The sequence below is a fragment of the Ostrea edulis genome, chromosome 5 (assembly GCF_947568905.1).
Source record: "Ostrea edulis chromosome 5, xbOstEdul1.1, whole genome shotgun sequence".
In the NCBI taxonomy this organism is placed as follows: Eukaryota; Metazoa; Mollusca; class Bivalvia; order Ostreida; family Ostreidae; genus Ostrea; species Ostrea edulis.
Window position 1 is genome coordinate 4503876 of NC_079168.1, and position 24314 is coordinate 4528189.

The following is a 24314-nucleotide window of genomic DNA, read 5'->3' on the forward strand; positions in this document are numbered from 1 at the left end:
CAATGTAACTGGGAAGAGACCACCGACCTTCCGAAAGTAAACTTTCTCACTTACAGGAGCGAGCGGGATTCGAACCCGTGCCGACCTGAGGTAAGAGTCCGTGTAATTTTGAGCGCGATGCTCTATCCACTCGGCCACGGAGGCCTCCGATGTATGACATTGAAAGTAATAGCAATGAGGGTTTTTGATAGCGTACTAACGCCTACAGTGAATTAAAATAAGAGCATATTATATTAGTATGATTTACTTGACTTATGCCTCTTGATTCCTTGGGATTGAACATAGGTCTGCAACAACGCCCCTATAACGGACGTGGATTTTGGGACATCGGTGAAGCTAAGAAGTTTGGGTTTTGATGAAGCTGCACATTTGTGTACATCGTTCAATAACTGTAAAACGTGTGGCAAATATAATGTAGCATTTTTATTTGTCTTTGTCTAAACCTTTCTTCAGCATTTTACCAGGTATATGTGTATGTCATGTGCAGTACCTTGCACAGGGACGTAGCTGCCTATACGCCATCAAGCCATGGCGTGCACATCGTTTGGTAAAAAAAAAAAAAGGAAAGTTATACGAAGCATCCATAAATCAAGCAGTTTGTGAATAAATTCACTAAACACTTTAAAAATCATCGAACGATTAAGTTAGTTTAATTTTTAAATTGGCATTTCCGAATCTAGATTTTTTCCACAAGAAACACTAACATGCAAGAGCTTGCGGGTTCCTCGCCCCTGAACCCCTACCAGGGCTTTGATCTGGGACCACTGGACGCTTTAAGGCGCCTTCCCGATCCCTATCTTTTTTGGCGTGGACATCATTTCGTTCTAGCTACACCCCTGCTTCTGTCTTCCATAACCATCGTCCCCTGATTAATAAACACATCCGGAAGCATAAGTGCAGGAATGCCGACAAGCGGTTTGCAGTGGCGGATTTAAGGAGGAGGGGGGGGGGCGCAACCGGCCCCCACCAGAGCTTCGCACTGGACCCACTGGGGGCCTCCAGACCCCCTGCCTCAAAAAGTGGCGCCCCCCGTAACCGCGATTCCTGGATCCACCCCTGGTTTGTTTCGGACTTAACACACAACACCAGCATTGCTGTGCAATTTGACCATCGTCATCATATAATGTAGTAGGAATATTGTTATTGTGAACCTTTAATTGCCTGTGCCGCTAACTAAGTGAGAAAGGATTATCCACAAAAGGATTTCGTCGGAGTTGCAATAACAATGTATTTTGCATTAAACAAATCTAAGTCCAAGGGCTGTAACTTTTTCAAAAATAATGGGACAGCATTCCCATTGTACTATGCACATCTACACATTGGGATCTGCCTGTGTACTAAGTTTCATTGAAATCCCTCAAGGAGTTGCGAAGACAAGGAAAAATCAAATGCACTAAGTCTGGAATAAGTTTTCATGTAATTTTGTACTTTCCTGCCCAGTGGTTCTTGAGAAGAAGATTTTTAAAGATTTTCCCTATACACATGTAGTACGTCTCGAACTCGGAACCACATAAAGTTAGAACTTAGTTGGACCATCACTTTAACCAATGCACCACGAAGGCATTGATACTAAAAAATAAGTTATGACAGGTTTCTAGATCTTAGAGTAAATACGAGGTTTAAGATTAGTCTTATATATCTTAAATCATTTTCAACATGAAGGCCACCTTTCACAAAAATTTATGCAATGTGATTAAGAACAGTGACATCCAAATAAAACAATTTAAATGTTTTAATTCTAATTGAAAGTGGCCTTTCAACAAACTGTTATGGTGTGGACGAAATATCTAATATATACTCTATACAAACTCCGTGAATTTCGTGCCTAATAGGAAATAAAAGATATATTGTCGTTCAAATATAATTATTTGTGTAATCTGGGTTCACACATGTAAAGCGCTTTTGAGAACTAATGTTGATAGGACACTATATCAATCTTTTAATTACAATTGTAATCATGAATAGTTCATTAAAGGTACACATATGGATTGAATGAAGAAATTCACAGAAAAATATAGCATCCCTAGAGGAATAATTCCCTTCAGTACATCAATGTTCGTTATCTTCACCCTTTAGGTGTACACATACCCATCTTACAACTTCAGTCTGCAATAAGCAGTTTCTAATCTCGCGTTATCATTGTTTAGGATCACCGTCTGCATATCGTTCATAGGGTAATGAAGGAAAATCACCGTCTAATGATTTTATATGCTGTGGATTTCCATGTGTCCCCCTTCCATTATTGCTCGTTCTCGGGTCTTGGTTTTCTGTTTCATAATGCTTCATTCGTGGCCTGCTCAAGGTATCCGTGATCCCATTGGCTACGTTGTGGTTACTTATCGTCTGCTCCTTTGGTGATGTGGGCGATTGTTGCGGATTTGAATGTGTCGATCCCTTGTTATATTCCGCAGTGGGTTTTCGAACATACTTAAGAGCCGATCTAGGTGGTAGCATATCATACTTTCGCTTTACATTTCCAGGCCTGTTGTGGGTTAGTTTGTTATTAGAATTATTCTTTGCATTGAACCATTTATATTTCGCTTTATTCATTCGATAATTTCCGTGAAAGGAAGTATTTGCTCCATATCTGAAATATGGTTTCTTTCCCCGACCATAAAACGGCTTTCTTTGATGTAGTTTGCCAATGTCAGCGGTTGGACGTCCATCTGTAAACATCGAAGATTTGGGTTTAAAAAAGGGTATAGCACCGTCCATCTGGGTGAGACTTTTATTACTATGTATCAATTGGCTTTCGTCTTCGTTTTCCTGAACATCGGGTAGACCATGGACCCACAAAGAAGTATCGGTTTTAGGATCTGGTATGGGTGTTGTTGTGCTGATTTCAGAGGAGTCTCCGATACTGCCACTGGGGTAGGAAAGCAGAGCATCATAACACGTACATACTAGATTACGTTGGCTGTGAATTTTCTTTGCAATGTGGGGATAATGATCTTGAAGAGCTTCCTTGAATGTTGAAACATAATGCTCCCCATTTACGGAATTGGAAATTGTCTTGAAAATGTGTTGCCAAAAATTATCTGTATTTGGTCTGTCTCCCTTGAGCACATCTTCAATGATATTTAGTCCAATAAACTGATATTCACAGAGATAGTCTACAATCCGCTTGATTTCCACGTTTTTAATAATGAAACACTGGACACATTCAGAGTGTGTCTCGTTTTCATTCAGCTTCTTCTCATATGATGTCTGTAGATATTTTGCAACATCTGGTTGGAAGTCATCTTTAGAAATTATAGTCAGAAACAATTGAAATTTGCTTTTGCTATTTCGTCCCAAAATGGAAGCCAGTTTTCTTGTTTTGTCCAGCTTGCTTAAATCCTTTATTTCATAGTATTCAGATTCAGTCAAGCATTCATTCGCCAACATTGCATCAAGAATCAATCCATTTGAAAGATCTATGTCTGCTACTAGCCTTCTTAAATTTTCTCGTAATACTTCTGCATGAATACACTCGTCCACAGATGATCCTGATAAATAAAATGAATCACTCTGAAGTTGTCTCTCCCTATTTTTGAAAAACATTTTTTCACTTAGTGCATTAGGTAAACTTTAAAAACATAGCTGGAAAAACACTCGTTACTGTCAATATGATAAATCATGTTAATTTAAAAAACTGTAGTCTTTTTTCAATTATAATTGTCAAATATGTGGAAAGATCATAGGAAACTATATACCGGTATGGTATACCTGGGAATTATTGCCATTTGGATCTAACCCCGAGCGGGAGAATGCAAATCTGGGAAAATCTATTAAACATAGATGTCAACGGCAAACCAAAAACACAACTTTATCACAAAAGGAATGATTTTAGCACCTATGTTCCTATATTTGTGTAGCAATATTCCATTATCACCTACATCGCCTGTTTTAACAGTCTCATTAAAAGTCAGAATTTCACATATTCTATGGTTACAATTATTTAAATGCAAGTACCAGCTAATACCGGGTCGAATGATGTCTGAAGTGTTTCATATGTTTTTGACTACGAATTACTCTGTTTGCTAGATCAATATATACACGTAGAACTCATGGCAGGTGTGACCGGTCAACAGGGAATGATTACTCCTCCTAGGTACGTGATTCAACCTCTAATATGTTCAGAGGTCTCCGTTTTCCCCTTTCTTCATTTTGTATTCTATATAGGATTTGTAAAATTGACCACTTTTCGTTATCTTCACTTGTTCAATTTTATCACTAAAACAGGCTGGGTTGTGGACATAATTAAAATGGATTTTGTCCTTGCGTCTGTGGACGAAAATAACATGTGGCAATATTGTTCAGGTAAACATTTACTTTTCTACGTTTCAATGTTTTTTTTACCGGGTAAAGTTGGCTTTGGGAGGTGCCGTTTTGGGAGAGACGGTGGTTTTTTATGTAACAGATCTTCAAGCTTTCCAATCCTTCTGTTCGTATGTTGTTGGTTTCTTTGTACAATTTTTATCTGTGTCTTCAAATTATTCTGCTGTCGATCTAATTTTCTGACACTGACATCTATAGTCTGTAAATGAAATGGCACGAGTTATATATCAAATGTAAACATATGGTATTTACATGTAATTGAAATTTTATTAATCATTGGCACACCATTTTATTGTAATTACTTTGGTTAGATGCACAGACTTTCTGCACTTTTAATCTTGCAAATTTGACATAAATATTGATTTTTTAAACCTTATGTACATAGGGAAGGGATGATACAGTCATATTTTTTCGTATATCATATGAATTGATAATATACAATGTATAGGGGCTGTAAGTCTCGTTTCTCGTCACTTCCGGTGAAGCGTTTCCGGTGACAAACAAATCCGATTCAGTATTACAAGTATAGAATATGGGCCAAATACACGTCCGAAAAACCAAAGCTTATTAGTAAATCAGAGAACGCTGTGTACCACAACCATTTGTTATGTCCCTGTTTAACAAGTTGGCATGCATTGTCAATGCAGTGGTTCAAGTGTCGATGGAGAACAAGTTGTATAAAGTAACCAGGTAACTGCAAGTATACCTTCATCTTCATGAATGATTATTCGATAATTACGCAATTCATTTATACTTTTAATTAAACTTACTTCTCTTTACTAGGCCTATTATTGTTAATGATTGACATACAAATGTGCAATGTAACTGAGGTAGATAATTTTGTGATGTTGCTAAAATTGGGGGGGGGGGGGGGGGTATGGTTATATTATGGCCTATCACTTCACTGGGTTTGAGGGGGGGGAGGGGTCATTATCATTTAAGCAATTTGGAGAAATTGGGGTATTATTAAGAGAACTTTATTATCTATGGCTTGATTAAGTTTGTAAATATTTTGCAAGAAATTACAGGGGGGGGGGGGGGGGGGGGGCAGTTCTTGTCTAAAGATATCTGGAGGCAAACGCCGGAGAGAGTAATTTCATAATTTCAGTGGCTGGTTCCAATAATGTGGTAGAAAATTTGTAGAATGTGTATCTTCAGTATAATTAATGCCTGTTTACAGCCAGAAAGAAAAAAAAGTTACATTGTAAGCATCAGAAAATTCTTGAATTAATTTCTGAGGTCACAAATATTTTCTTTGTAATATTATTTCTCATGTACGCTTCACTGTACATTATATATAAACCTTTTATTACATTTAGAATAGAGGAAGAGTATTTACTCCCTCAAGTCCAGACATCCTTGCTATCATCAGATATAGGGCCAGCTTTTGTGCAATATGAATTATTCTGTCTCGATTGTTTGGACTATAGCCGACTGCATGCAAAATTATCCGGATCATCAAGGACTCTTAGTGGACAAAGAACATTGCAAAGTGATAGAATTTTATTACTGCAACTTAATTATTCGGACAACAGCTGACTGCAGAATTATCCCGGATCATAAAGGACTCTGAATGGACACAACATTAAGTCATTAACAGAATTATTCTTTTAATATTTCCATTCCTGAATGAATTCAAAATCAACATGTATTGATAAAACATACTTAGTAAAACAATAACAATCAATAGTGCATTTTTTATTTATACTAAACTATTTGACACACGAGTTTTATTTTAATCATACAGGATTTGCAAATAATAATAATAAATGAAGAAAAAAATATTAAAATACCCCCCCCCCCCAAAAAAAAAAAATCCGAGTGCTTAATTCCTGAAGATGTGAACATGTAGAGCATTGTACTTAACAGTCACTCCAGAAAATGTTTTAAAAATATTACGGTTGAATAAACAGTTATTAGAATTTAATATACTGTTTAATGCATCCCATGCACATATTTATCTTGGTTAATATTGGCTCGCAGACTGCTGGCATGTGGATTTTATCCTTTCGTTAGCCCTCTAGACGTAAATACTCCCCTGGCTAATATGTAACACAGTTCAACTTTTTTAAAAGCCAACTGTCCTCTCAAGGATAAAAAGCTGGAATGTTCAAGGACACACATTGTTTTAATTGATCACAGATGGTTTCCAGCTTTGGGTTTTGCTGGAACTTTTCTGTGGAGTACATGTTGATCCCAATACTCAAAGTTGAAAAATGAGTGATTGCACCATTCGGTGTTACACAAGTCACTGCTTTGACGGTATGTCAGCACTTACAGGAACTGTATGTCATGGCCTGGGTATCAAGGTGTCCGGGAATATTTCAAGAGAGTAGTCTCAATGGGATCGATCCATCTAACCTAAATAAAAAATTGGAAGAAAAATCATTTTCATGCAATACATTTCTCTTCATCTGAAGGAAGATATTGTAAGTCTTAAGTAAAAGCCATATTCTTGAATTTAGTAAAACTAAGAATTTTCTATACACAAACTGTATTTATACAACCTGAAACTGGTTTAGGGAGAGAGGATAGAAAAATTCAATGCAGGTGGAGAAGGTTTGTTTAATAATAATATTCCCAGTAAACCATCAATACTGTTGTATCATGTTATCAAATTATACCCCCTCCCATCCACCAAGTGCCAATCGAATCTCAATAAATCCACTTTCTAAAACATTTATTGTTTTATAATATCAAATACTATCACTTGTTTTTGAAAATTGTGTAAATATTACATTTATCAAGGTTAAAGGCCAGGAGTAACCTAGAAAAATTTACACCCCTACAGCAATTAAGCATATATGGCAAGAGGGCAGGGCTTAGCAGTGTTATCAGAATAAGCAGCAATCTGATGCTTGACTCTAAACGTGCTCTGTAGCAGACGATATTTTGAAAAGGGAGACTGGCATGATTTATCAAAATAAACTAAAGTTTTCCCGCATTTTTCTACCACTCTGCTCGATCTGTGAGGCACTGAAAGGCTATGTTTTTACTTTAACAAAACTTCACCCTAGGAACTACAAAATGAATTCATCATTGTTTTATCCATGTCTTTTAAAACATGTAGTTTTTTTTTTTTATAATATACACAAATATTGGTATATATGATATACTAATACTTATGATTTTCCTCTTGGTACCTTTCAATTATGAGAAGAATTTGGGGGGAAATTGTAGCTGTGCAATGGAGAACATGTGCATTGAAGGGTTATTAAGAAACATTTTGTCCATTATGATATTTGGAGACCTACTGACATTGTAATGTTCACATGTAAGAGTCCAGATTGAGAGTAATTTTAGAGTGATGGTTGATCAATTGGACATTTGTCATCATTGGTGAGAGACAATTAATGGGAGTTACACAACTGGCCTAGGAGATTGTTGCTTAATCAGACAAACATCATGCTTAACATTATTCGAGAAAAGGTACCAGCAATCCTGCAAAACTCTGAAACAGTGATCAGACTGAACAGTCCTAATGAGTTATTTTCATAAAGTTAACCAATTTTTTTAATGGAATGTGATTATATATAATTAAAAAATAAAATTTGGATTTACCAATGATATATGAGTAAGTACTTTTTTTCCACGTTATACAGTGATTTGATTACATGTTGCCTTTGGTGCAATCCCTCTTATCTAGAACTAGACAAGCATGCTCCTGCAATATGTGAGTCAACATCCGGTGTAAACAATAACAAAAGATAATCACACCCACAAACTGCCAATCTCTAGTTTGAAATACAAATTTAGCCCTGCTTCAGATTTTTGAGGCCAAAATTAAAACTTCATGAGAATTTATATCTAAAATAGATATGGCCAATATATGTACATTTATGAGGGGAAGAAGCATACCTATTTTAAAATTTCAGTACAACAGCTTAATCTTTATTTTTGCAAAATAAGTGCTGCAATCTGAATGTGACCAGAAAATTCATATATTCCACCATTTTCACCGATTGGCTGCTTTTATACCCAATTGCCGGCCTTTAAGCTGCTATAATGTAGCCCTCTCCGAGATTTTTTACTCTGACGCCCCCCCCCCCTTTTTTTTTAAAGGAGAGGGTTACATTATTACAGCTAAAGAAGGTCATGCACGCGCGACGCCAATAAGAAATCAATGATGAAGTTTTGTTGTATATGGCATGGAAAGAGCTATTTAGCAGTACTACAGCTGCCGTGTCTAGGGATGTTTTTTGTAAAAATTCTCTCTATAGATCGTAAAATCATACTCCTCCCTCTATAAACATTTGATTTATACAATTTCAAGCTTGGCTGCATGTGATGTGTAACTGTGTACATCTTGACTTGTGGATTGTAAATAAATAAATGTAAATCTATTTAGTTATACTTGGGCGTATATGTAACTAAAGACTGATGATCGGTATGAAGGCCCTACAGATGTGGTGACAAACAAAACCAAAATATTTATCATTTAATGGAAATCAAGTTTACTACCGGTATTAGAATGCATTTATACTTACCTGCACAACTTTCCCCATAACGTCCACTTCTTTGCATCGACCAAAAAACAACGATAAAAACTGCAGGATATTTCCAACTGGTGGTATGATTTCATGCAAACCGTAAAGGTTTGTTTGTCACCGGAAGTACTCAAATCTCGCGTCATCTCGTTTGCGAGCTTACAGCCCCTATTGGTTGTATGGATTTCCTATTTGTATTATATTACTATAAGGCCTAGAATTATTTTGGGGTTTTCTGTTTTCATTCATTCCTAAATACACATGTATCTCCAAAGTCACTTGAAATACCTGCAATGGTTGTAAAGCTTTCATGTAATTGCCCATTTTACACATCTAAAAACATGCTTGGACCAAAGATATCTCAACAGTACACTGTTTTGAAAGATCGCTATAATTACAGCGATGAATCGAGTATTCGATGATTCAATAAAGATTAAGGAGCGAGATCAAAAGTTCAATGTCTAACAAAAAAACTAAATTTACATAGTTTTCACCAAGACCACCCCACCCCCCAATCCCCTTTAAAACTCAATATGATGAATGTTGAAACTAATCGATTACCGAGTAAAACACGTCAGTATAAATATCACCCTGTATACCTTTACTACAGTTTATTCACAAAGGAAAGTATACATTAAAGCTATTGAATGTTCACTAAAATATAATATCATTATGTGGTTTTTAACAGTCACGTCTTTTTTCTTTTCCCACTAAAGTGTAATCGTTGTCGGATGACAGAAACTTATAGGAGTTGTTATATCCCTCCCCCTTGCTATTTGAATTTAGATTTCTATCCGACATTGATATTTTGATCTCGCCCCAAAGCATGTTTGATTTCACTTTTTCCAATACACCCAGGTCATAGTGCTCGTTTCTCCGACGAATAATTTCACATGTCTAGAAAAGGGAATATATATTTCAAATCCACAAAATAGCCAGTTTTCAAATTTTAAAAACTCTCATATGATTACTTTTTTTACCCCCAAAATGATTTGTTTGCTCAAAATGGAAAGATATAATACGTTTAGAATCATTTTAGATAGATAATCAGTATGTCTGTGGACTGAGCACCTTCAATAACTTGAGTATTTCATCGTGTACCCCCAGCACCCTGTCCTTGGCTGCATGATCTGGAGACTTTTGTACATCCGCGACGTTCCTTCTCTTCATATCGTTTGGAATCCTTCCTTCATCTTCGATGTTATTATGTCGAATGACTTCAACCATGACATGCTTTAGCCTCTTTTTTTCATTTCCTGTCGTGTGACTATTTTCCGATCTCCACAGAGTACTCCTGTTAATGGAAGATTACTGGCCATTAATGACGATTCAGATTTTTATAACACATATACATGTACATGTACTATATTAGATGTATACGTAATTAAGAATAATTATATTTGCGAGTTATAGCGAAGCGCTGGCTCGTACTGCGGGCTCTAATGACTAGAGCACGGGAAATAATCCGAGCTAAATCTAAACCTCTAACAAGGAATTTTTTTTTACGCCAATCCTAGTCTCGTGCAACCAGACGCTCTGCTTTTTCCGTAAATATCTCTGCTCGTCGGAGATTTACGGAGACAGGCGTACGAAAGCCCAGAAGGCTCATTCGAGATTCGAAATTCAAAATACGAGATTCGAATTTCGAAATTCAAAATCCAAATTAACCAATCAAAATGTAGGTCACAATAGATTAAAGGTTAGAGGGTACATGCATATAAACTTAAAATATGACAGAAAGCTTATTCTTCTAATATGTTTACCAAACAACGAAACATTTCTTTTAAAACTATAAATGTTATGATGTATGTTTAGCATGCAGACAGGCTCGTAGAAAGTGGGAAGGGAGGGGGCAGAAAACTTGTTCAAGCTTCCACTAATTTAACTCCGTATTGTGTGGTAACCAGGTCAAATAATGACGAATACACCTGGTAATATACACTGTACCTTAAATTGAAATCGTGTATGAAGCCGTTACCGATGATACGCCTCCAACAATTAATTCTAGTTTGGGTTTTTTCAGTTAAGTACTAATCAATAGCTTAAGTACTAGTATACTCCATCCTCTATCTAGAGTCTCAGCACAGGCACCTGAAGTATGGGTATTACTCCCCCCCCCCCCCCCCCCCCCCCCCCCCCCCCCATATTTTTGATAATTCTTTATTGTGGCAATAATTTCTCTGAAATGTGTGAATTCCCCGTCTTTTATTAGACCGGTAGAAGGCCAATCTCTAAAACTTACAAAAAGCGTGAAACGATTAGGGCCTACATAAATTGAAAGAGGATGAGACAGGGAATTCACACATTTCAGAGAAATTATGTCCACAAAAAAAATTATCAAAAGGGGGGGGGTCGTATTATCCATACTTCAGGTGCCTGTGGTTTCAGAGGAAACACTTTTATTACTATGTTTTCATGTAGGCCTATTTTTTCTTCTTCTATTAATTTCATTACGCTTTATTTTCATCTTAATCCATTTTATTTTATTTATCTATTTTCATTATGAGATCTACCAGGAGGTGATATAGTATAGACCCCTACTATTATTATATTACAGTATAGACCCCTACTATTATTATATTACAGACAAAATTACCGGTTCCTGTGGCATAATATTCATGAATCAGTGTTAAAGAATCTTCGTTAGCCAAGGGTTTTCGGTCCACTCCGGGAAGCGGAGTGAACCGAAAACAGTTAGCGAAGATGTGGGATAAGATAATTTTTAAATCGTGTATAGATTAGTATTCTGTTGAAATGATACATGTAGTTAAGCTTCCTGAAACCTAAAAAAAAAAATGTAAAAAGATACAACATAGATCGGAAAGAAATATTCATTCATGGTTCGAATTTTCTCCATTGTAGATAAGATAAGTTTATTCCAATTTTGGGCCCACAGGGCATAACAGTAAGACAGTTTATAAAGAAGGAAATTCAAAAAAGAAAGAAAGTTTACAACATTAACTACAGGTTACATAGACTGCAAACTGCATGTGGATGCAACATGTTGGGGAAACAAGTACATTATCACTCCCACCAAAAATCCTATGGGAGAAAAAATATAATTTCTCCCATAGGATTTTAACTCCCATATTTAAACTTAATATGGGATACAATGTCCCATAGGAGGAAATGTCCCATAATGAACATGAAATGGCAGTAAATATCCTATTTGAGCATGAATGGGAATAGATATCCCAAATAAAACACAGGATGGGATTTTTATTCCATGAATATAACAATAAAACAGAAAATTGTATCTTAAAAAGTGTTGTTTGTCATGATTCTTAAAATGTACTTAAAAGCCAAGGCATGACATTAATTTTTAAATATATATAGTAATTATAAACTCTTATGTGTAGGCCTATGTGTTTGTGAATAAATGTCTAAAAAACATGAGAGATAATAAAGGATATTAGAGCTCTGCATTACTAAACTTTTCCCCATGCAATTTTAATTGTATACATATAACCCTTGCACAAAAATATTCATATAAAATTGGACGGGACTATATTATTGCAACAAGCAGACAAGAACACTATGAAATACTCATTCACACACGGGCACTGTAAGTTAATGTAAATATATAGTATGTGCATGTATAAATATATACACATGCACATGATACTACATGTATCTATTTACATCAACTTCCATTGCCCGTGCATTCACATTCACTATTCACAACCCTTCATATGTCGTCAGGTGTTAAAATATGTTCACAGGAACCGTTAATTTTGTCAGTGTATTAATAATAGTGTGGGTATATACCATATACCGTACCATCCCCTAATCAGCTGCTATGGGGGGGGGGGGGGGGGGGGGGGAACCTACAAGGGCTGATACTTCACTCAAAACTTCGTTTCAAAAAGTTCTTAAAATTATCGTCACCCACCATCCTTGTGGTTTTATAAAGGGTAGCAGTATTATTACTACATATTAAATTAAAAGTTCCTGTGATATGTTGTTGAATTACGGAATAGGCCTAGCTTACAACTTGTTTACATGTTCTAAAATTAGTGTTAAGTGCTTACGGTGAAAGATGAACTCTGCTAGGTGATGCTAAGTTGTTTAGTGAACCGAATCAGACATCTCAAATAAGATTCTCGATTATTTAACAACACAAGAATCGTTTTACAAAATGCATGCTTCGGTCCATCTTTCCCTCCCTTCTACAATCGTATTCATTCTCAAGTCAAAGTACTTTCTCCGATTGCTATCATTACCTTAAGCGTCGAAAAGACTTCAATGACAGGCGTGTCCGAATAAACGGTTAACAGACGTCTCGACTCTAGGGAAGTTCGGCTCTAAGTGTTCTAAACATCTCGAGCGATTTTATAGTGATAAACTTCTATGGTTTTCGACATTTGTGTATCAATGTTTTATGAATATTGTAGACTATTTTACTCATAAAGCAAAGCAATGTTATCGCAAATTTTTAGGTCTACTTACAAATGTATTAACCCCGAGATCCGCCACTAATTAGTTACACAAGTTGTGTGGTTACAACAGTCTTATCATTTTAATTTCATTGGATGATAAAATAGATGACGTTAATATTTTGAATACCTTGTATACGCAAAAGAATTTAACTATACGATGTTTATTTTTCAAATTATAACTTCAGTGGCGAATGGTCGGATCCCCCGTCCCATTCCCATCCCTCACGCATAGTACTAATTATTTCCCCAGCCACTTAATGACCAGATATACACGACTATTGAATGTAAAGCACTGTTCAGTCATTGTGTACTCCCAATTAATTAACAATCTACCCTCGTAAATCATAATCGTTACGCTTCGTTGGACATGAAACCTTAAATCAATCCATTGACACTACTTAGTCAACGATTTTGTATTGTGATACATTTCTATGATTTCGGACATTTATATATCAGGATTATCTGATTTATTTATCAGTGTTCAAAAAGCAAAGTACATGTACCGTTACAACGATTTTATACCTACTTCTTATAATAACCCCCTGGATCCGCCACTAGCTAAATTAATTCTGGTGATGCCTATAACAGCGGTACATGTACTCACCTATCATTCTAACTTATTGAAAGTTAAAATAAATGTAGATATAATATAAACATTTTGAATACTATATATATATATATATATATATATATATATATATATATATAAAGGCATGCCTTCATCATATGATGTTATGATGTTTATTAACTTTAGTGGTGGATAACCGAGAACGACACCCCACCCCTACTTCGCACAATTCAATTTCTAATATTGACAAGCGGCCCATTTTGACCAGATAGACATTACCCTTGAACGTAAAACACTGGTCAGTCATTGTGTATTTCTAATTAACAAACTTCATCATTGAATACAGACCGTTAATGTTGCCACTGACACTACTTAGTCGTGAGTTGATTTTGTACGTGATAAATTCCTATGATCTTTACTCGTATGTTTCATTGCTTATTTAGAGTTTTTATTTGTTTGGTTTTCCCCCCTTCTTCTTCTTCTTCAAGAGCAAAGTATTGATATTGCAGTTTAACCCCCCCCCCCCCCCCTGGAACCGCCAGTTATTAGGTAGACGTATGGTGTTGATCTACTAATTAGGTAAATGAAGTCAATGGATATCTGCGGTAATATTTAGCGTTATTCACTTAATATTAGCTTCCTAACTATATTGAAAGTTGAAATAAACAACGTTAACATTTCGAATACTTTAAATATCTAGGATACATAATCATACGAGGATTATTTTTTAATATTTTGAAATTAGAAAAACAACTTTAGAGGCGGAGGAGCGGAAGCCATCCCTCTTCCTGCAGGATTTATGGTCCAAAATTGACAAAAGGCTCGTTTTGACCAGATAGAAATGGCACTTTCAAACGGAAAATATTGGTCAGTCATTGTGTACTTCCAATTAAAAAAACTACTCCCATTGTAACTCTACTTAGTCCCTGGTATTCTACAATGTACAATTTGAATATATCATATCTGTATGGTATAAACAGTCACACGATGTTTAGTTCGGAAATTTAAAAAAAAATGTAGTGGGGACACTGGTCAGTCATTGTGTATTCCCAATTCACAAACTACCCTTTTAAATCCTACTCGTTACGGTTCGTCAGACATGACAACATATCCGAACTAGTCTTGTATATATGGATGTACTTGTTTATTGTAATTAAAGTCTGCTTCGCAATGAAAACCTGGTATCATTGACAATTAATTTTTATTCCACTTAGTCATCGATTTTTTATGTGATACATTTCTATGATCACGGACATTTATATATATATATATCAGGGTTGTCTTGTCGGGGTTTATTTATCATTATTCCAAAAGCAAAGTACTGTTATCACGATTTTATGCCTACTTCTTACCCCTCTGGATCCGCCACTACCTAAATAATTTTGGTGATGCCTATAACAGCGGTACTCATCTATCATTGTAACATTACAGGGCCGTAAATTAACCTTCAATTTGGAGGAGGCAGGAAAGAAGTAGGTACAGTTTCTACAGTCATCTGGCCCAAAATATTGATGATTTTACTTGAAGCTCAAATCCTGGCATTCAATTAAGGAATAGTTTAGCAAACCCAAAATTCACTCAGTTTGATCAGTAAAATGATTTGTGTCATATGACGAGAGCTTGAAGTTGGCATAAAATTGCAAAAATGCCATTTTCAATGAAAATATCCACAAATTCAGGTGGTTTTCCTTTTAGAAAACATACAGCGCATGCGTCGAGCAAATTCATATTGAAGCATGTTTTTCATCTCAAAATAATACACAATATATATATCATTTTCATTTTGCTCGACAAATGCGCACATCTTTTCCTGAGCAATAATTTGTATGACATTTCACAGTTTTCAGGCTTATTTTGAGAAAAAGGCGGGAAATGTCTTATTCATGATGTCATAATGCTATCCATTTAGGACTATCATTCTGATTTTGTTGACATAATATACCTGGCATTTATTTTAATTTCTTAAAACACTGATTAAGGTTAATTCCAGACACATTTTATAGAGAGAATTTTTTTGGGCCTTTTTATGTATACAACCGTACCTTGTTCTTAGGCGGGGGTCTGGGGGCCGCTCTTCATGTGTTGAAATAATATTTTTGAAAATCATGTTTTTATCAAAATTTGCATTTTTTGCTGTTTTTGGCATACACACTTATTGTATATCATCAGATCTTTTTTAAAATATTAAATCAATTTGTACTGATTTGAGAAACTATTTCCCGGTGTAGTGAGCCACATTAAATGTAAACATAAAAAGACTCCAGTCTTTGTTTACATGACACAGAATGAAGGCTAAAATTTTATTCCTGCATCCAGAAGGTTAAAATTTTGGCTGTGAACACAGATTCAGTTATACTTTTCATGTTTAACATTTAAAAAAATGAAATTACTGAATCAGAATGACAATTGGGGTGGGGACGATAAAAGCAGAATTTTCGAATTATTTTGAAGCGAAGTTTTGAGTAAGAAATGGTGCCATTCCTTTGGGGTTATTTTTTTCATTGGGGACGGTACCATAGGGCCTACTATTATTATTACAGACAAAAATACCGGTTCCTGTGAATATTCACACCTGACGACCTGTAAAGGGTTGTAAATAGTGAATGTGAACAGCTGCATGTAAATAAGTTAGTGTTCTAACTGCATAATTTAATACCGTTCAATTTTATTCTAATGTTTTTGTGATAGGGTTATATGTATACAATTAAAATTGCATGGGAAAGAGTTTAGTAATGCAGAGCTCTAATATAATTTAATTTCTCATGTTGTTTAGACATTTATCCATTAACACATGTACATAGGTCTACATAATTTAGGAGTGTAATTACTAGATATAAAGTTAATGTCATTCCTTAGCTTGCAAGAACATTCTTAAGAATCATGACAAACAACACTCTTTAAGATACAATTTTCTGCTTTATTACTATATTCATGGGATAAAAGTCCCCATCCTGTGTTTTATTTGGGATATTTATTCCCATTCATGCTCAAATAGGATATTCACTGCCATTTCATGTTCATTATGGGACATTTCCTCCTATGGGACATTGTATCCCATTTTGTTCGCAAAGACATTGCTTAGTCTCGGGATCATCCAAAGGGTCTCGGGATTATTCGAGGACCAATCACACGACACGTTATAAATTCGTACTCTGTGACCTCCTTTTTGGCTGCCAGTGGAAGAGATGAAGCCCTGTCCGATCAATTCACGCAAGATTGTGTCAAATAAAAGAGATGAGATGGGTTTTGAGTTGAAGAGACTTGTAGTATGACATCTCCCCGACCTGCCGCTCGTCAAAATTCCTTAGGTAACGCTGTAATTACTTGGAAAATGTGCCCGGAAACGGGGACCCCCTGTTTGTTTACAAATTTTTGTTTCTTACCTTGTGTATTTTATTATACCGGTAGAAGGCCAATCTTTAAAGCTTACAAAAAGCGTGAAACGATTACATGAATCGAAAGAGGGATGAGATAGACTGGGAATTCATACATTTCAGAGAAATTATTGCCACCAAAAAAAAATTATGAAAAAAAGGGGGGGGTAGTAATATCCATACTTCAGGTGCCTGTGGATATTACTGGTTCTACAGGTATATATTTTGTAGACAGTGGAGGGGTGGTGGTGTGTACACAACATCTGTACACGTACACTACCCACTTCACGTGTCTGTGCATTATGCAAGCACTAGTGTTTGCAAACCTTTATAAGGCCAACGATAAAAATTGTTGAGTTTCCGCTAACGTTCCAGAAAAAAATAGGGTAGGTAGGTAGGAAATAATTTTTTTTTTTTTTTTAAATTTTATTTTTTCAAAGTATGCAAAAACATTGTAAACTCTAACAAGTGTAGCATAGGAAGGAGGAGAAAATCTTTGGCTGGACCGGGAATCGAACCCGGGACCCCTGCATTACTAGGCAGGTGCTCTAACCACTGAGCTATCCAGGCCGATATCCAGTCCGTATAGCCCCAATTACTACATTCCTCCTTCCTTAAGATCAATTATAATTTTATAATTGTCTTTCAATATGCAAGGTGAAGATAACGAACAGTGATCAATCTCATAACTCCTACAAGCAATACAAAATAGATAGTTGGGCAAACACGGACCCCTGGACACACCAGAGGTGGGATCAGGTGCCAAGGAGGAGTAAGCATCCCCTGTTGACCGGTCACACCCGCCGTGAGCCCCATATCCTAATCAGGTAAACGGAGTTATCCGCAGTCAAAATCAGTGTGCCAAGAACGGCTTAACAATCGGTATGAAACACGTCAGACAGCATTTGACCCAATGCGAGATTGTACTGACGAACTAGATCGTTATAACGACCATAGAATTTGCGAAATGCTGACTTCAATCGAGACTGTTGAAATCCCTGTACCATCAACTTGTTTGTCAGTAGCTTACCTCGATTTAAAAACTGACTATACCCAGAACAAGCTCTTGCATATCGAATCAGTTGAGATATATAAACACCATATGCAGGTGATAATGGAATATTGCTACATAAATGTGGGAAGTTGACGATGGAGAAGCTGAAATCATCCCGTTTGTCATACAGTTGAGTTGTTAGTATAAATATATCAACCCAGGTTCTTTCGCCCCTGACAGGCCAACCTGCACCATTAGGGGTGGTCAACGGCACCAAATGTAGTATGGGAAGGAGAAAATCTTTGGCTGGACCCCTGCATTTCTAGTCAGGTGCTCTAACCACTGAGCTATCCAGGCCGATATCCACGGTCCGTATAGCCCTAATTACTGCACAAGTTAAATGTTCTATTGAATTTTATACTTTCAAAATAAAATTGTGCTTAAATTGCATTGCAAGTAAACTTTCAATCATAACATTTCACCCATTATTGGCTGAGGATTATTTCCAGATGTTTTATAAGAAACTATATTTTTCAATGAAACATATCTAGCATAAAACACAAAAGTTAACTCCTCTATGCCACTATGCTCTACAAGTACCAGATATATTGTTTCTACATTTAGATTGGTTGTCATAGGAATCTTCTATTGGATATGTTTGACAGGAAAATAATGTGATGGTTTTGAAAAAATATATTAAATCATCACCAAAATATCAACATCATTAACATATTTTAAGTTTATTAATACATTTCTGAATGTATTTTCACAATCTAAATGGAACAAGGGTAGGAAGACAGTCTGGGCAGATCCCACTTATCCTAATGGGATCCAACTCTCTTACAGCTAAAACTTTTTACCGGACATAAATTTTTATTTTAAAAACAATCTGCACATCTTTTTTTCCTCTCGGCTCTCATCAGCCATCAACAACTCGGATGAGCTCACTGCTTTATTTGCGGCCCTTTTCATAGTGTTTTCAGTTAGAACTGCAGCAGAAACCAAGGATGTGCATACAAATTTGACAGACTGGACATTCATGTCTGTCAATCTGCATCATGACCTCCATATAAAACTAGGGTCCCCGTCTAATGGCCGTTGAAATGATAGCATAAGACAGTGCATGGCTATAAATAGTCACCGTCTAAAAACAACATAGGAGTTGGCAATTTTAACAAAAGAAAGTCTTCTATGAAAACATAACACTTGGCAGAGTCTCTCGACCGTCTGTTAACTTCAATTGTTAAATCATCGTTGCGTGAGCACGCATGGAGGTACTAGCCACTGGGTCAACCAACATCCATGCTGTTAGTTAGAAACATTATCAATGTTGTTTAAACGCTTGACACAATACCATGCAATTTTGTATATCATTAAAGCGTTTGAATGACTTCATCTCAATGTCTAACTAAACCGAAAACCAAGAACCGGGAATATATTTTTTCCGGGAAAATGACGATTTTTTTTTTTAAATATCGAAAAAAAAATCTAGGGTCGGGGCTATAATTTAGGGTCGGTCGGGTTAGCGGAAACACAACACATTTTATTAGTGGCCTAAGACACATGAAAGACTGCATTGAAGATAATGGCAGGGATGTCACTTAGGATCAACAAGCTCCACTTTTAATTTGGTGTCTGTGCATCAAATAAAGTATTTCTCATCTCCCACAAAATCTTTAAAGAAGAACACTATAACAAGAGATGGGAGATGTCTCTCATTATTCATGGAAATAATTATCATTAACACTATATTCTTTTAGCCCCTTAACTGGCCCTATGAAATGCAGAACCACATGACCTCTACCCTTGCCCTTGGTGACTAGGTATACAGACTGTTGAATAGCAGTTGACCTTTGCTGTTCACTACAACAACCTTTTTCCAAGACCACCAATTCTTTTAACACAACTTCCAAGAAATGCAATAAAATTGGAAAGTCTAACAGATTGAAACACACAAGAGTCAATGTACTATAATCATGATTTTATGCTTGTTTATAAGGAATTTATTTTATAACAGTCGATTTTAACAGTTCCCGGTCCAACAGTCGCCAGAAAAGTCGAAATGTTGGACTTATTTTTGTAAGGAGTTATATAGGAACTGTTTTATAGGGGTATAACAATGTGCATTGCAGACACTCAAAATACAGATAAAGTCATTTAACAGTTGCACAAAAATATAATTAATATACAACTTATAAGCTGCACATGACATGGGATTAAACGTCTCGAAAAATCCACATTTGAGTATGGTGTCAATCGCTGCTGATATATAATAATAAAAAACTATTTCCTAGCTCAAATATGAATCTGAAAATAAACGAAGGCGAGACAAAAGTTATGGGGAGAAATGTGTGTTTCGTGAAATGTTAATACGCTGGCTATGTCCCTGCGACTTTTTGAACGAGATATATATTTCACTGATCATATGTTTACGGCGTGTAAATATCAAACGGTGGTAATGGCTACAAAAGATGTCAACTTTTCGTATTGTATGCATTTCTCAGTAAACAAGGTGACTTAACTACCATTTATACTGTAAAGCACGAATAAGGTTTTTGTTCTAAATTCAACTGTAAATTGTGAAAATGAACTCAAATTTCCATCAGTTTTCTTTAAATTTTATCACATAATTATTAGCTTTTGACATGAAGGGACCTACAAGCAAGCTTACTGTACTGCCTTCCATGTCACTTTTATTAAAAACACAACACGGATTACAGTGAGATAACCAGAACTTTGCAGTTTATTTGCCACAAACAGTTCACATATAGGAGCGGATCCTAAATAGCGCGTGTGTGTCCCTGTTTTAGTGGGTATACGTATGTGTGTATACGTATGTGTGTGCGTATATGGTAAAAAGCTACAATAAACAAATCAAGTCTATAAATGAAATGAAATACAAAGTCATAATGAAAAAGTAAATGAAGTTAGGTTACATTGCTACTATAAAATTAGATGCATGTAATTCACTACCTTAAAGTACACATGAACTTTACACTGGTATTTAAATTGCAGCTCTAAAAAATAAAGATATTAGAACTTGTAAAACTTACATCGTGATCGGCCAATGTTTTCCTAAATTTTAACGTTTGTATAGTTGATCGAGAGTCTTTTACAGGAATGAATTGTGTACGTGTAAAGCACACATAAATAGCCAAACTTACACAGGAACCCGCATTGGTTCATAATTAAGATAAATATCAAAATGCAGACCCTACCCAAGTTAAATAAACATAACGCAGCAAATTTGACTTTAACATAAACAGCAGATGCGAGCTAATGGTCAGTGCACTAAAATCAAGTGTGAGAATATGATTATAAAAACAATACAAACAATGAACAATTGATTCAGCTATTCCAAACCTGATACATTTGTCAGTGCATAAAAAAACCCGAATGAAATGCAATTATAAAAATTATAAGATGAATGCACGACAATACACTTACCATATTCTGTCCTTTTGATATATGTCCAGGTATCCGTGTTTGCTTAATTCCTAATTTTGTATTCCTTATAGGACTTACGAGATTAATCACTGTTCGTTATCTTTGATTTTTTTACGTAGTGCAAATGGACAGTCACGCCAGTTACTATAGTGTACTGAATGAACTTCATGTGTTTTTAAAAAATCAAAGTTCGTGAAACGAAAGTATGTTACTCCGGATTAAAATACACCATGCTGCGTGCGGTGTAAACATTTGATAGGCATTACGGACGGTATTTCCTAGTTCGTCTGACAATTTTTAAAAGGCTGCAATGCTAAACACCAAGGTCATTACTTTATTTATATGTCACTTACAAAGCCGATTCTGGAAATGGAATATTGCTATACAATGGTTAAAATTCACAAAGAAAGAGAGACAAGTCAAATTGATATTTGTAAAACAAAAAATACATACCCATGCTGCTTGCACGTGTCTGTATTAATCCGGAAATAATTTGCGTTTACGTGTTACACGCGATTTGATTGGCTGAACACATTCGGCAAACCTCGGCCGATTCCGGTACCCTACATCTTAGATGTAGGGTACCGGAATCGGCCGAGGTTTGCCGAATGTGGCTGAACATACATGTGCTGATAAAAGTTTACATTATGTAATGTACTTGGATATACAGGCCCGTACCCAGACTTTTTCAATGGGGGGTGCATAAATTTACGGCGAGCGGTTTGAGGGCCGCTTAAGGCCCCCAAGCGGGTCCAGGGCGAAGCCCGGTGGGGGGTCCTGGGGGGGGGGGGGCGAAGCCCCCCGGAAGCAGTAGCGAAATAGAGAAAAATAAGGGTAAAAATGCTCTATCCTGGATGCAATTTTTGCTTTTTATTTACTTATTTAATACTCACAAATATGAAAGGGGAAACATACTAAAATTGGTCATCGCATAGGCAATATGTATTGAATTTATTTCGTGATATTCCTTACTGTGAAAGTAAAAGCTAGGGATTTTAGAAAATATTTGACTTTAATAGTGTTTGATGATTTACACAACCGACTTTAATAGTGCTTAATGGTTTTCACAGGGGGGTGCGTTTGCACCCCCCGCACCCCCCCCCCCCTCGGTACGGGCCTGATATAGGGACACGACCCATTGACAACCCACGACGGCACTACTTTTTCTTAAATTTTACATTGTCTTTTCAATGCAGCACTGTTATTATAAATTGTTAGGCCTTATGTGAATTTAAAAACAACGGAACTAAAAGTGCACAATGAAACACATTTTGTTAGACAATTCTGTTAAACAAGACATTTTCTTGTAAATAAGTAACGTTACCCAAACACAAAATACGGTAAAAATTCAATACAATTCCTGATACAACGGTATTATATATTACGTACGAAATAAATGTATTATCAAATATTCGCAAATTTTGCTGTTTCGCCATGAAATATATATCCACTTGGTGGAACTGTTTGATCCGCCTTTCAAAGCATTGTTTTGTATTGTCTATTCCCTAAAGCAGTACTGTTTATAGGTTACAAAGAACAAACAATAATAAAATCAATGAGGAAGACCACAATAATATATATAATAACAATTTGTAAACACGAAATACAGCATGCGTCTCGTTTCTTAACATGTTGAGGATAAACCTCGTTATGTTGTGGCCTCTGATTAATTTCACAAAATTACACAAATTATTTGAATTTGTATTTGAGTACAGTTGTAATAATTTATACATTGACGAGTTTCATAATAATACTTATCAATATATAATGTTCTTAATTTTTCATATAAAGGACAAATAAATATAAAATTATATTCATCTTCAACATCTCTATTTATACATAATTTACACATTCTGTTACACTCAGGTTTATCAAAATAATATTCGATTTCCAGCTTATGAGATGACAATCTAAATTTACTAATACAGGAATCGGTTTTGTTAAATAAAGTTGCAGATCCGACCCATGGTAAATATACCTACACATACGACACTTAGATGAATTATTGAAAAACTAATCATATTTTGTATGAATATATTTTACTTGTAATAACACCAAATTTTCATTAACAGTATTTTCGTACCAAACATACCCTAGTCCAACAGAAAACAGCATATCCCTTACAATAGATAACCAACATTTGGCCTTCACTTCCAAAAGACATTGTTAAAACATTTCAGAAAATATATTACGTAAAATACAGTTACCAGTGTTTCTCAGTTTGAAAAAAATATTTTGCCATTCTGAATTTTCTCTCTAATAAATCATTGTCGAAGCTGTGGATTTTCTTAACATCTAGGACTGTCTTACATTCAAATGTAGACTTTCTTATTATTTTGCAAGGATACAACCTAACACTACACGATTTTAATTCGCAATACTACTCACATATGTGTCAAATAATTTTAACTTTGTCGAGACATTTAAGTTGAAGTGTAGATGGGTAATGTCTCACACAATGTACTAGGTGATACCAGGGCTCACGGCGAGTGTGACCGGTCGATAGGGGATGTTTACTCCTGCTAGGCACCTGATCCCACCTCTGGTATATCGGGGGTCCGTGTTTGCCCAACGCTCTATTTTGTATATTGCTTATAGGAGTTACGACATTGATCACTGTTTGTTACATAGCCTTTCATCAACATGTGGATGCTATCTGTCAATTGCTAACGGGATTGACTGTAT

The 24314-nt window shown here is 35.8% G+C and overlaps 1 protein-coding gene and 1 long non-coding RNA gene across 2 annotated transcripts; both read right to left on the bottom strand.

Annotated features, from left to right (window-relative positions):
- Positions 1-1915: 1915 nt before the first annotated feature.
- Positions 1916-22121, bottom strand: LOC125652489 (uncharacterized). The gene is made up of 4 exons (XM_048881721.2): positions 22083-22121; positions 9879-10101; positions 4342-4519; positions 1916-3488 (listed from the first exon to the last, which is right to left on the bottom strand). The coding sequence occupies exons 2-4, from the start codon at positions 10032-10034 to the stop codon at positions 2137-2139; spliced, it is 1686 nt and encodes a 561-aa protein (XP_048737678.2). The 5' UTR covers positions 10035-10101; positions 22083-22121; the 3' UTR covers positions 1916-2136.
- On the bottom strand, positions 16113-22068 carry LOC130055211 (uncharacterized). Its single transcript, XR_008803497.1, has 2 exons — positions 21156-22068; positions 16113-21042 (listed from the first exon to the last, which is right to left on the bottom strand). It is a non-coding gene; the product is annotated as an uncharacterized LOC130055211 (long non-coding RNA).
- Positions 22122-24314: the final 2193 nt, after the last annotated feature.